Source organism: Apium graveolens, chromosome 10 (assembly GCF_009905375.1).
Source record: "Apium graveolens cultivar Ventura chromosome 10, ASM990537v1, whole genome shotgun sequence".
Lineage (NCBI taxonomy): Eukaryota > Viridiplantae > Streptophyta > Magnoliopsida > Apiales > Apiaceae > Apium > Apium graveolens.
The window spans coordinates 223,786,709-223,798,705 of NC_133656.1; the positions used below are offsets into that span (position 1 = coordinate 223,786,709).

The 11,997-nt window shown below is 31.3% G+C and overlaps 2 protein-coding genes across 2 annotated transcripts; both read right to left on the bottom strand.

Annotated features, from left to right (window-relative positions):
- Positions 1-1,277: 1,277 nt before the first annotated feature.
- Positions 1,278-3,199, bottom strand: LOC141689060 (berberine bridge enzyme-like 8). The gene has a single exon (XM_074493233.1). The coding sequence runs from the start codon at positions 3,147-3,149 to the stop codon at positions 1,527-1,529; it is 1,623 nt and encodes a 540-aa protein (XP_074349334.1). The 5' UTR covers positions 3,150-3,199; the 3' UTR covers positions 1,278-1,526.
- Positions 3,200-7,387: 4,188 nt separating this feature from the next.
- LOC141692582 (uncharacterized) lies at positions 7,388-10,182 on the bottom strand. Its single transcript, XM_074497472.1, has 3 exons — positions 9,849-10,182; positions 9,626-9,717; positions 7,388-8,641 (listed from the first exon to the last, which is right to left on the bottom strand). Exons 2-3 carry the CDS (start codon positions 9,699-9,701, stop codon positions 7,584-7,586), a joined length of 1,134 nt encoding a protein of 377 aa, XP_074353573.1. The 5' UTR covers positions 9,702-9,717; positions 9,849-10,182; the 3' UTR covers positions 7,388-7,583.
- Between the last annotated feature and the right edge of the window lie 1,815 nt (positions 10,183-11,997).

Here is an 11,997-nt window from a genome sequence, read left to right on the forward strand (position 1 = left end):
AACCTCACCATTTCGCTTCTCGTCAATGACATTAACTAACATAGCTTTACTTTTGAAATGAAAAAGCTAGAGGTACAAAATCAGTTACGAAAATAGTTATAAATGACACATGTCATATGTTGGTTGGTTAAATATAAATGAATCCCCCACAGTTACATTAATAGGACCATTTGAATTTTTTCATTATGACACATCATCCTGACAATTTTTTATAACTTTTTTTTTACCTCTAGCATTACTATTCAAATAATTGTCTTTTTTAACTTCGAAAGAACGAACCTAGCATCATTATTTTACAGACCGCATCATCAGTTTTAAAATCAACTATCATCGTATAATGACAACAGCTATCAACATAATTCGACAAACAAGCATTTCATACTAAAATATAAACACCGTTCTCTGAAGAATTTCATCTGTCGCCTTTGTACAAGTATATTCATTGATAGTTAGATTCCATTTGAATTTGAAGTATATTGAACTATTACATCTGATCCTAAAGTTAAACTATTAAACCTAAAATAATACTCTACCGAACAAGAGCATAAGCATCCGCTTAAAATAAGGTTTCGATTTCGAGATGTAACTAACATCAACTAACAAGTGGGGAAATTAAAATATATGCTACAGAATGTTGGAGGGCACACTGTAGCCAAAGAAATACTGGCATCAAAATATTCACACGTTTTTCGAATATGGATCTCATAAAATTCCATTCTTTTTCTGAAATATCCAGAATGCAAGTCATACATTATACTCCACGAACGTGATTAACAAACTATCTATTTCGAAAGTTAGTAAAAAGGAACAACAGTCAACAACTTTATGAAAATAATATCATATCTCAAACCTTTTCCCTATTAGATAATCATCAACAGCACAAACTTTAGAAATGTGTAAAAGGTAAACATAGTTCTGTCAAGGCTCAGTGCGGACTGCAATTATCATGTTAAGCTAATTAGTCACGTGAATTGATCCTAGTTTCAATTGTATATACAGAGGACATTATGTCAAAAGATTTGAACGATCTTCTTTATTATATTTCCCAACTAGTTGATTGTTTTTTAGTGTACAAAAGATGCACGCCTTCACAGTTTATCATCGGATGCAAGGAAAAACTAATTGCATTGATAATGCGCCCCCACAAGCATAAAAAAGATCATTATTTGAAATCTTTTACTTGTATGACTCGTGTATAATGTTCGTAAACTTACCACCGAAACTCGCATTCAGCGTCGGGGTCTCTTCGGGAGAATGTTGTAGTACTTGTTAACAAGTGCAACAATGAACTTCTGCACTTTCATACATTCAGAACCAAATATAACATAACAAAACAAGTGAGACAACCTGATTTACATACGTAAAAAGGTTGTACATTACTCCTGTGGTTTTTATTACTCGAGGCTCATTTCTTCAAACACAAAGAGACTACAACCAGTGAAATAAAACAAGATTCAGTCAAGAAACGAATGCTGCAACTTAGCCTAAGCAGCATTGAGTACATAGAGAAGCAAGCCTGCAACATTTCACATATCGGCCTTGGGTAGAAAAGGAGGAATACTTTGCTCGTGTCTGAAAAAATTATCCGGGTCGAACATACCTTTCACTCGAACCAACCTATCAAAATTACTCTTGTAATAAGCTTTGCCCCATATCTTTGCATCTGCAAGTGTTATAGGCCCTGTTGCAGGATTCACTCCCAAATCAAGATCATCGTAATTCCAGTATGCTCTTCTCGGATTGTTCGATACATAAGGAGTCAAATAATTGTATAAGCTCCTTACCCACTCCAGCTTCTTTGCAGTGTCCCCAACCCAAAGTACTCTCGTGTACACCATATACAATGTACCAGCTCTATTTGGAAATGGAAGCGCCGATTCTTTTATCTCATCCAATCTTCCTCCGTACGGGGTGAAAATCACTGTAGTTTCTGTTGGATTCACTTCCATAAGCTTCTCCCACAGCCCTTCTATGCCTTCCTCTGATATTGGACTTCTAACAAAATCTGATTTTGCTTTAGTAGGAAGATCGAATAAGAAAGTCCTGTCGAGCAAGTCCTCGGGAGAATATACGTCTTCGAAAATATTGAAAAATGAAGATTCCATTATAGCATCTATCCATTTAAGTTCCCTGAGGTCTTCTTTCACCATTCCCAGTTGAGGTAACTTTTTCTGTATCATTTTAAGTAGTACATCAGGTGTACCAAGGTACAAGCCAGTGAACGAGAGCTGAACGGTCTTACCACGAGCACTCGTTGGACTCTCGATAGTACTTATTCGAACCCTAATGTCTACTTCTTTTGGAAGTTTTGGTGCAATAGTTTGGAATGGGAGTATAATCTTTGTAGCATTTTGCTCCAAAGTTCTCTGTATAAGAAAAACAGTAACTTTCTCTGGAACATCGACTAAATTTAACGTCCAGGAAAGAACAATTCCGAAACTAGCACAACCACCACCTCTTATAGCCCAAAACACATCTTCTCCCATTGCTTGTCTATCAAGAATCCTTCCTTTGACATCAACTATTCGAGCATCAATAACATTATCAGCAGCAAGACCATATTTTCGCCTCAACGGACCATACCCTCCGCCACATATCAGTCCAGTAGCCCCAACAGTGGACCAAACCCCAGCCGGAAAAGCTAGGGTCTCGCTTGCTCGATAAATCCAATAGTACACTTCACCAAGTGTTGCACCAGCTTGAACTACAGCAGTTTTAGCTTTAGCATCAACTGTAACAGTTTTGAGCTTAATCATATCAAGTAAAACAAAGGGTACATTATGGTAAGTGCTACTATACGAAAGGCCCTCAAAATCATGTCCACCGCTACGAATCCGAATTTGCATGTCATATTGTTTGGCACAAGTAACCACAGTTTGGACCTGTGAGTCAGCCACGGGTGTGACAATCACCGCGGGCTTAAGGCGCTCGGATGTATTGAAACGAGGGTTTCGCATCGAAAATTCGTAGGTTTCTGTGTAAGAAGAACTGGAAGGAGTGAGGACATTGCCTGCTAAGATTTTAGAGACTTGAGAATTTTTAGTTAGACATTTGATGAAACCGGAAGGATTGGCAGAGTGAACATATGAGAAAGACACGACAAGAAGAAAAGAAATTTGCAAAAGAAGAGAACAAGTGAAAATCTTCATAGTACTAGCTAGTTTTATGTTCTGTTTCTTTTGCTTGGCATGTAATTTAGTAGAGAAGTGACTCTTATTTATAGCCTCAGTAGATCTAGGATTTCTGTACATGTTTTAGATACAATGCCTCTATTTCTTTAGTACATGTTGTATGCATCGACTTCATTTAATAATATGTAAAATACTACTCCCTTTTTTATTTCTTTACACTTTTTTTATATCCTATTCATTTCTTTACATTTCAAAACTTATCAAAAATAGTTAATGGGTCCCTCAATTTCCCCATTTTTCATTTTTTTCACACTAATTTTACCCCACCATCTCCCTTTTATACATTAAAAATCAATGGGTCTCGTCACTTCACCCACTTTTCTTTCTCTTTTTCACTATTTTATACATATTTCTTAATTTCCGTGCTCAATCATTTTGATAACAAATCAAAAGGACGGAGGGAGTTTAAAGCACTAGCCATGATTTAAAATAGCCAAAAGAATATTAAAAGTTGATCTTTTGGATAAACAAACGAATTAGCGGGCTAACGCAATAATTAAGGCCACGCAGAGGAGCGTCGGTACCTAATTCAGCCTTTATTTTGAATAAATAAATAATTTAAGCTTAATTAAATCAACTCATTTACAGTATATTTTTAATCTCAAGTACAGTAGTGTGGACATTTTAATTTTGCTAAAGCGTGAATAAGAGCATTTTCAGCGGTTAGTACAATAGCCCCCTTAATCAAGCTCGGTTCTAACTTTATACGTAATAAAAAATATTATATTTTTATTATTTTTCTTTCATATCATTTTTAGCAATTTTCTTTAAAAAGGCATTTCGATAATTGGCATGTCAAGACTCAAGATGACAACTTAACTAATATAATAAAAGATTTTCAAAATAGAAATTTAAAAAAATATATTTTATATATTATTGAGAGCACAAATAAAATTAACACCTTATTTTATTCCTAATTACTTACTCACCTCCTAATCTAGGTGAGTATTAAGAATTTTTAATGTATATATAGGAGGGGCACATTACTAATTAATAATTAAAAATTTAATTAAAATTTAAATAACTCTATTATTAAAATATACTCCGTATTCATATACTCCCTCTGTTTCATTTTATTTGTCTCTTAACTTTACTGCATACATCTCAAGATCAATTGACCGCATAATAAAAAATATTATTTTTAAAATTTTCTTTTTATAAATAAAAGTTTAAGTTATATATTTTTATTCAGAAAAAAGAAAATTTTAAAAATTATCATTTTAACTATACGGTCAAAGTACTTAAAATGAGTGCAGAAAAATCAAACGAACTATTAAAATAAAAAAAGAGAGTAACTGTTCTAAATGCATAATTTGGAGAATTTTATTTTATTTTATTGAATGCCAACTTTTAGTTTAACATGTGACACCCTGTTGTTATTCTCTGTGCTGTAAGATCCGGGTTGTGCTGGGGCCTGTAACTTTCGACTTTCAGTTAAAAGTGACCTAAGATTTTTGGGCACGTTTTTTTAACTTAAAATTGAAGATACGACTATCATAAATTATAAGTTATTTAAATATTTAGATAATTTTTCCTATAAATTACTTATAAGTTGTTGAAATGTTTGGTAAATCATAACTTATGAGTTATAATTATTTTAAAAAATTCCAAATTTTAATTGACATTTAAATACATAAATAAAAAATTCAAAACATAAATATTGAAATATAAATTACTAAAAATAGTATTTTATATTATAGTATATTATACAAAAATATTATAAAACTTATTATAATAATAGTTTGTATAATAATATTTTGGGCTAGTTAAAATGTCGATAAGTAATTTGGGTCATACCTATTGACTAAAATATAAAAAAAAAATCTAAACATAACAATTTTAATACATTAATATAATAGGATAAAATTAAATAATGTAATTAAATATGCATGTACGAGGATTTGGAAAGAGAAAAGCAGTGAGAAAGTAGAGGGTATCAACTTTCACATTTCATCACATAAGTAGTAAGATATGATCATTTTTTATTTTACCCAAACAGTCAACAAGCAATATAAGAGCATTTAGGGATTGTTTGGTTCGGCTCATTCTGGTATCAGAGTTTCGTTCATTCCAAACTCATACCCGGTGTTTGGTTTACATTTTTTACATTTTTTAAAATCTAATACCACATCTGCAATCAGATTTGATACCTTAGTGGGGAAGGGGTTTGAAAAATGGGTATGAGATATCAAATTAAATTTCTTTGTTTTATTTTTATGTATAAAGTTAAATATAATTTTAAAACATATATCTTAAATATCATGTTATTTATTATTAAATAAGTTGTACTTATTTTTATTTAATACAAGTTAGTAATATTTTATTTTATTTGTTTTAAAGTTATAAATTAACATTGAAATTTTAATTTTTTAATCACTTATATTTATTTTTTTTGTTCTTAAGTTGTATAACTAACTTAAATTCGACATATGTAATAAAAAAAAATTTGATTCAACTAATGAACCAAAAATATTTAAATCAAACAGAGTTAATTCCAGTACCGAACTAAACACATTATATCAGGAATGATTCCTCGTATACCATACCAGCCTAACCCGATTTCTTATTTCAAACATATACCGTGTTCTGAACCAAACAACCCCTTACAATATACTGGTTTTAGTTGGAAGTGGAGGTGCCCAAACAGGCACTTTGTGCAAAATATTACTCTCCCAAAATATAAGCCCATTTGATATTTTATTTAAGGTGTGTAAAAGTATTATGTATATATATTTTTTTTTTTTTTGAATTGATATTTAATATATATACTTTTATTCAGAAAAAAAAAATTGAAATTTTTTTGTAAAGCTATCTTTTTTATTCACCTTAAAATACACGTAAAAAGTTAAAAAGACCCGTATTTTGGGATGGAAGGAATATAATCTGAAGTTTAAAAAATTGGCAGAAGGTACTTTTCAGAATAATCTATTTTATTTTGACGAATTTATCTAAAAAAGGTAATATCATTATTTAAATAAACAAATAACCAAATTTATATTTGTTTTCATTATTTTTAATAACTCATAAGTTACACGTATCTATAATATAATCATTCAAACTTCCAACAAATATTGAATTAAAAATTTTACTATAATAGAATCATGTCTTTAAGTGTTTTTGACTGTATAAGAAAAATTGTTAATTTTAATACTAATTTAGACACATAATTTATGCTAATTACAAATATCTAATTTAGACACATAATTTATGCTAATTACAAATTAGATTGATTAGCATTAAGCTTCACGAAGAACAAACATACTGGGAAGAGTGGGACTCCTGGATTTAACAATCGTATGTTAGTAGTACTGTTTAATTAGAACCACTTGGTACTATTTAACTATCAATTAACACCCTCGCAGATCTCGAGTCACAAATATTCCACACATATAGTGTACTTCAAATATAAACGACAGTGGTTTCCTAGATTATTCAACAACAATAACGTCAAGTTATAAATCATTTGCATGTGCCTGTCAAACGACAGGGTCTTTTTCTAATTTTAAGTAAGGCATTTATCTTTCTTATTACTATGTTTTTGTTGTTGGAAGAATGTAAGGAATTAGAATTTAAGTAACAGAGTTGTTGGAGAAATGCAAACTAATATTAGCCCTATTGTCCTGCAACTGTAAGTGGGTGAATGTTTATGTTTACACCCTGCACTAGATAATATTTAAAATTCAACCAATATTTTACGCTGTTTCGGATCTAAATTCTTAATTTATTTATTGCACAAAATGCACATTGCTTAAATTATCAATTTACAACAAATGTACAAATTTTGAATTAGTTACAACCTAATATTATAGTACAAAACGTAAATTTATATTATTCATAGCATACTTACAATCTTCTTATTTGTGGGTTGTGTCCTCTTCTATAAAACCGTGTCATGAAAAAAATGCTTAGGTACTTTGAAAAAGTTCTTTCCCAGAGTTGGAAAGTAAAAAGGAGCTTTCCACTTTCCCTGTTTATTTTTGGCTAAGCTAGTATGCAACTTTCAGTCTCAGCATACAGCTCATTACAGATAAGGATATGTGATGGATATGTTTAAATAGAGGAAGGAACAAAGTGATCAGCACTGCCTGTCTACCCAAATCAAGTAGCCTAAGTGAGGACCAAAATCTATACCCTCTTTTCACTGCTCCTGTACTGATTTTGAGAAATACCATCACAGAGGAATTTGGTCACATGAATGGTACCAATAAAAAAACATAACAAACAAATTAAATGATACTATTGTAACTTCACAAACACATTCAAATCTTAAAGACAATCTCCAACCTACACTAACCCAACCAAACAAGCCAAACAAAGCTCTATTCAAGTCCGGTGCTACTTTTCGAAATGTTTCGAGTTTCAAGAGACTGGCTTATCCATGCTGTTCGAGTTTCAAGAGACCGGCTTATCCATGCTCCAGCGATTTTGGGGTTTTCCTGATACCTGGCTAATAACAGGTGCACATGAGGTCGTCAACTTTTCCCTTGAATCACTCCACCTATTCGTTGCTTGCTGTTCGGACACAAAATTTACTTTATTTCTTGCACCATCTGCTTTCCTCCTAGACTGATTCTTTTGGTAGTTGGTGCCATGAAACTGTGAGGTTTCATTCCTTGGCATGTAATTATTGTTGTATGGCCTATAGTCTGGTGGAAGGTAACCAATGTGCTCCTGCACTCCAAATCCTGGCACCAGATTACCAGTGTCCCCCCCTTTGCGAGCATACTCTGGATACCATGCACCACCATATATCGCATTCGGATCTTCCTCCACATACTCCTGTGCATTATTATTATTATTCCCATAATTATACCAACCCCGAGAATCATTCCAACCATCTCCCCATCCACTAGGTCCACGACACCCCCAACCGTCTCCCCAACTGTAACCTCCCATGGGCATGTTATTGTTGTCGTACCAACCCCAGGAATTGTAGCCTGGATTTGTCCATCCATTGCCTTCGACAGGTCCACTGTTTTGACTAATTTTATGTTCCCAAGGTTTATCTCCATCTACATTAGATGAAATTTTGGGTTTTTCTTTGGATTCTTCCGCACCATCTCCCCAGCCTGTACTCGAGAATCCTTGATCTTGTAAAAAACTGTCACCAAAAATCACTATATTCTCACGATTCCTTACTGTATCAACATCCACTGGTTTCTTTACCAAGTCAAGTAGCAGGTCTTGATCAATTTGGCAATTCCAGTCAATTTCATCAATATATTTATCAGGATCTGGCATTTCTGTCTCACAAGCCACACCATGCGTCTCCGCGTAGTATCTCATCTTAGCCTCGTCGAATGCTTCTTTCGCAGCAGAGTCATCCCAATTCATCACATTATCGTGGCAGTGCAAATACTTCTTAGCATCCACAATCTTGTTCCACGGAACTTTACAAATTGAGGTGCAAAACTTCTTCTCCCATGACGGGACAGTTTGTTGCCAATCACCTGAACAGATATGGTCAGCATTATCCTCAATTATATCAATCATTGTCAAATTTCAAAAACTAGATACTAAAAAGCGAGGGCAGAAAGAACGAAACAAAGTTTCCAAAGGCAGCAAGACTTGAAGAAAGTCGAATACTTCATAGTAAGTACTAGCTAAAGATCAATGACAGTAGTAATAGCAAAATTAGACGTGACCCAAAATAATGAGCCTTCAACGTTGTTCTACAAAAGTAGTAAAAAATCTATACTATAATACAACCTGACCCTGCATAAATTTCCAAAATATACACCATGCTTACTAATATCAATTTGTTATTTGCATATGATTCTAATGCATTACCCTTAGCGACATAACAGCATTTTTACAGGGCTCAGCAGAGACCAGTTTCAGACAGAGCTAAAAATTACTGTTTTCAAAAACACCTTTTGCATATCAAGTAAAAATGTAGAATTGCCCTCGCCACAAGATACACAAAGATAGATAAAGGAATATAGATTTGACATGATACAATTACATCCAAAGGCATCATCTTTGATTCCATATTGAAAAAAGGACCAAACTTTGAATCATTATCTGCTATAACAAATTTAAATTAAGACACAAACCTTAAATAAAATTGAATTACGACAAGGAAACTTAAAATCATCACAGATCAAACAAACAAAACATACACATTGCATCCTGTTTTACGTCTAAGACAGATGAAATGCAAGTACACCTCAAACCACAACATAGCATACTTAAACTTAAAATAAGCCCAAAATTCATCTTTACAAACCCTAGCATCTAAAACTCCACAAAAAGCAAATTACATAAATCATAGCTCTACACACCAAACATAACTCATCATAAAAATCTACACACAAATAAACAGCACAAATTTCATAAAAATCACTACAAATTAACATTAAAAATAACATTGCACACACTCACAAGTCACAAGACACAGAAAAAAGAAGAAAAATAGCAGAACATATACATACCTCCAGATGACCTTCTGTTAGATTTTGCAACTTCATGATTATACTTATCACCCCTGTATCTTCTCCTACCCTCCATTCCACAAAGCTCAAATCTAATAATCAAATCAGCAAAACACCAAAAGATTAAAAAAATATTAAAACAGCCCACAAAAACAAGAAAAAACAAGAAACAGAAAATAAAGATCAAATCTTTACACACAAAACATCAAGAAAATCAACAAACCTGAAAAGGGCTGTTGAAAATCAACCAAAAACAACTTAATTCCACAAATTCACCAACTGGGTCTTGTCTATAAAGATGAGCATCTTAAATTAGAGACAAAAGGGTTGCAAATTGTAAAAGAAACCGCCTATACAAGATTATAGATACACAACAAGAAAAACAAGGGGGTGAAAACGCTTTTGATTGTAAAGGAAGATGACTAGTCTGTGTAACGTTTACAGCGAACGGTGTATTTATATGAATTTGTTGTGAGATTTTCTGAAATGATGACGAGAATTAAACCAGTGTTCTTTTGCTTTCACACGCCTTTTTCTTTCCTATGTTGTCACTTGTTCTTTTTTGCACTAATCCAAACATATATAATTTCATGTATTTTTATTTTTTTTATAGTTAAAGAGGTTGTTAGAAACATTTAGAAAAGGTGTACATAATGGATAAAAAATATATTTTGTACCGAAGAAAGTTCTAAGGAGTTTTTATTTTTTGGAGTTCTATAATTCATATATATTATTATTTTATTATCATGTTATATAAAATTCGTTATTTTAATTAAAATTTTACAAATATTATCTATTCTATTATATTAAAAACGAATCATTAAAAATTTGATTATTGATTGTTGGTCGTTTTATTATATTGAAAGTAGAACAATTATATTATATTTAAAACATGACACCTAAAATTATTAGACTATCAATTCTATTATATTTAAAATAGGACACTTATATTATATTTCTATATTATATTTAAAAATCTATCTATATTATTATATTAAAGACGAAACATTGAAAATTTGGTTGTTCGTTATTGGTCATTGGTCACTCAATCCAATTTATATGTACTATTATATTAAAAATGAAACATTAAAAGTTTGGTTATTGGTGTTTGTTGGTCATGGGTCACCTCAATCCAGAGTCATCGGATCAAATCGACGACAGCCGTTAGATTTATTTTTAAAAATTAGTATTATTTAAGAGTAATAAGTTTCAAATCCTGCCATCAATATATTAAAATTAAAAAAAATATATATATTTTTTAAGATATATAAGGTTCGAATCCTATCAGAAACATATTAAAATTAGAATTAATAATATATAATGATAAAAACAATTGTGTTTCGCACGGGTTATATAATAGTATATTTTATAAGTAGATTATGTATATTATGTAATTAAATATCTATATTTTGCATACCACATATTTAGAATAATTTATTTTTTCAATTTTTTACTCATAAACAGTACGTATTTTGTAAAATTTTCATAAAACTTGTGATGTTTATGCAAAATAATTCTCAAAATAATATATTTTGTAATATTTTTGATTATATTTTAATTGCATAATGTATATGAAATCGGAGGATTGCGAAGAAAAAATAAGAATCCCATATTCTTTGTATGAATTATAATTATATTATGTTAGAATAATTCTTCAGATAGGAAAATTGAGTATATTGGGATGTATTAATTTACATTTCATTAAATTAGTTTGGTGTGGTTTGGGCCTGTTGGCTCATTTGTACTCGGGCTTAGGTGTAATTGAACACGTGTTTATAGAGACTCAATATTTAATTTAGCTCACGTTCTTTGCGTATTTATCTTGATGATTATAGAGCGTTCATATACTTGTCAGGGGAGCAATGATGGGACCCATTTATTTTTGGCAGGGTTTTATTTTTGTTTATCTCAAAAATTTTCTTCAAATAATTGTTGATTACTTTATATTAAAAAAATAACTTTTATTTATTTAAATTTTAGAAATTATATAATGTGACATGTATATTGATATATTAAATGTATAAAGATCCTTCATGGAAGCCATTCCTCTTTCTTCCTAAATCATGAAAGCCATTTGTATGTATTTTTTAGGGGTGCACATTAGTCGACGAAACCGATCAAACCATCCAAGCCAATTTTATTTTTAATCGATTAAATCGAACCGTTATAACCCGAAATTAGGTTGGGTTAAAAATACGTCAACCCGATTTTAATGGGTTTGTTATGGATTTTAAGTTATTTTTAACTAATCCAACCCAACCAGATTTTTTTATTTATTCGTATAAATATATACTATATACATCTCTATTCAATACTTCTTTTATTAATATTTGTTGAATTTCAAACTAAATTTGTCGCATATCAATAATAGT

Excerpts from the sequence above, each read along its gene's own strand:
- LOC141692582 (XM_074497472.1), bottom strand. The coding sequence starts at position 9,701 with ATGGAGGGTAGGAGAAGATACAGGGGTGATAAGTATAATCATGAAGTT. Across the intron at positions 8,642-9,625 it reads TAACAGAAGGTCATCTGGAG|GTGATTGGCAACAAACTGTC; the intron begins GTATGTATATGT and ends ATATCTGTTCAG.
- LOC141689060 (XM_074493233.1), bottom strand. The coding sequence starts at position 3,149 with ATGAAGATTTTCACTTGTTCTCTTCTTTTGCAAATTTCTTTTCTTCTT.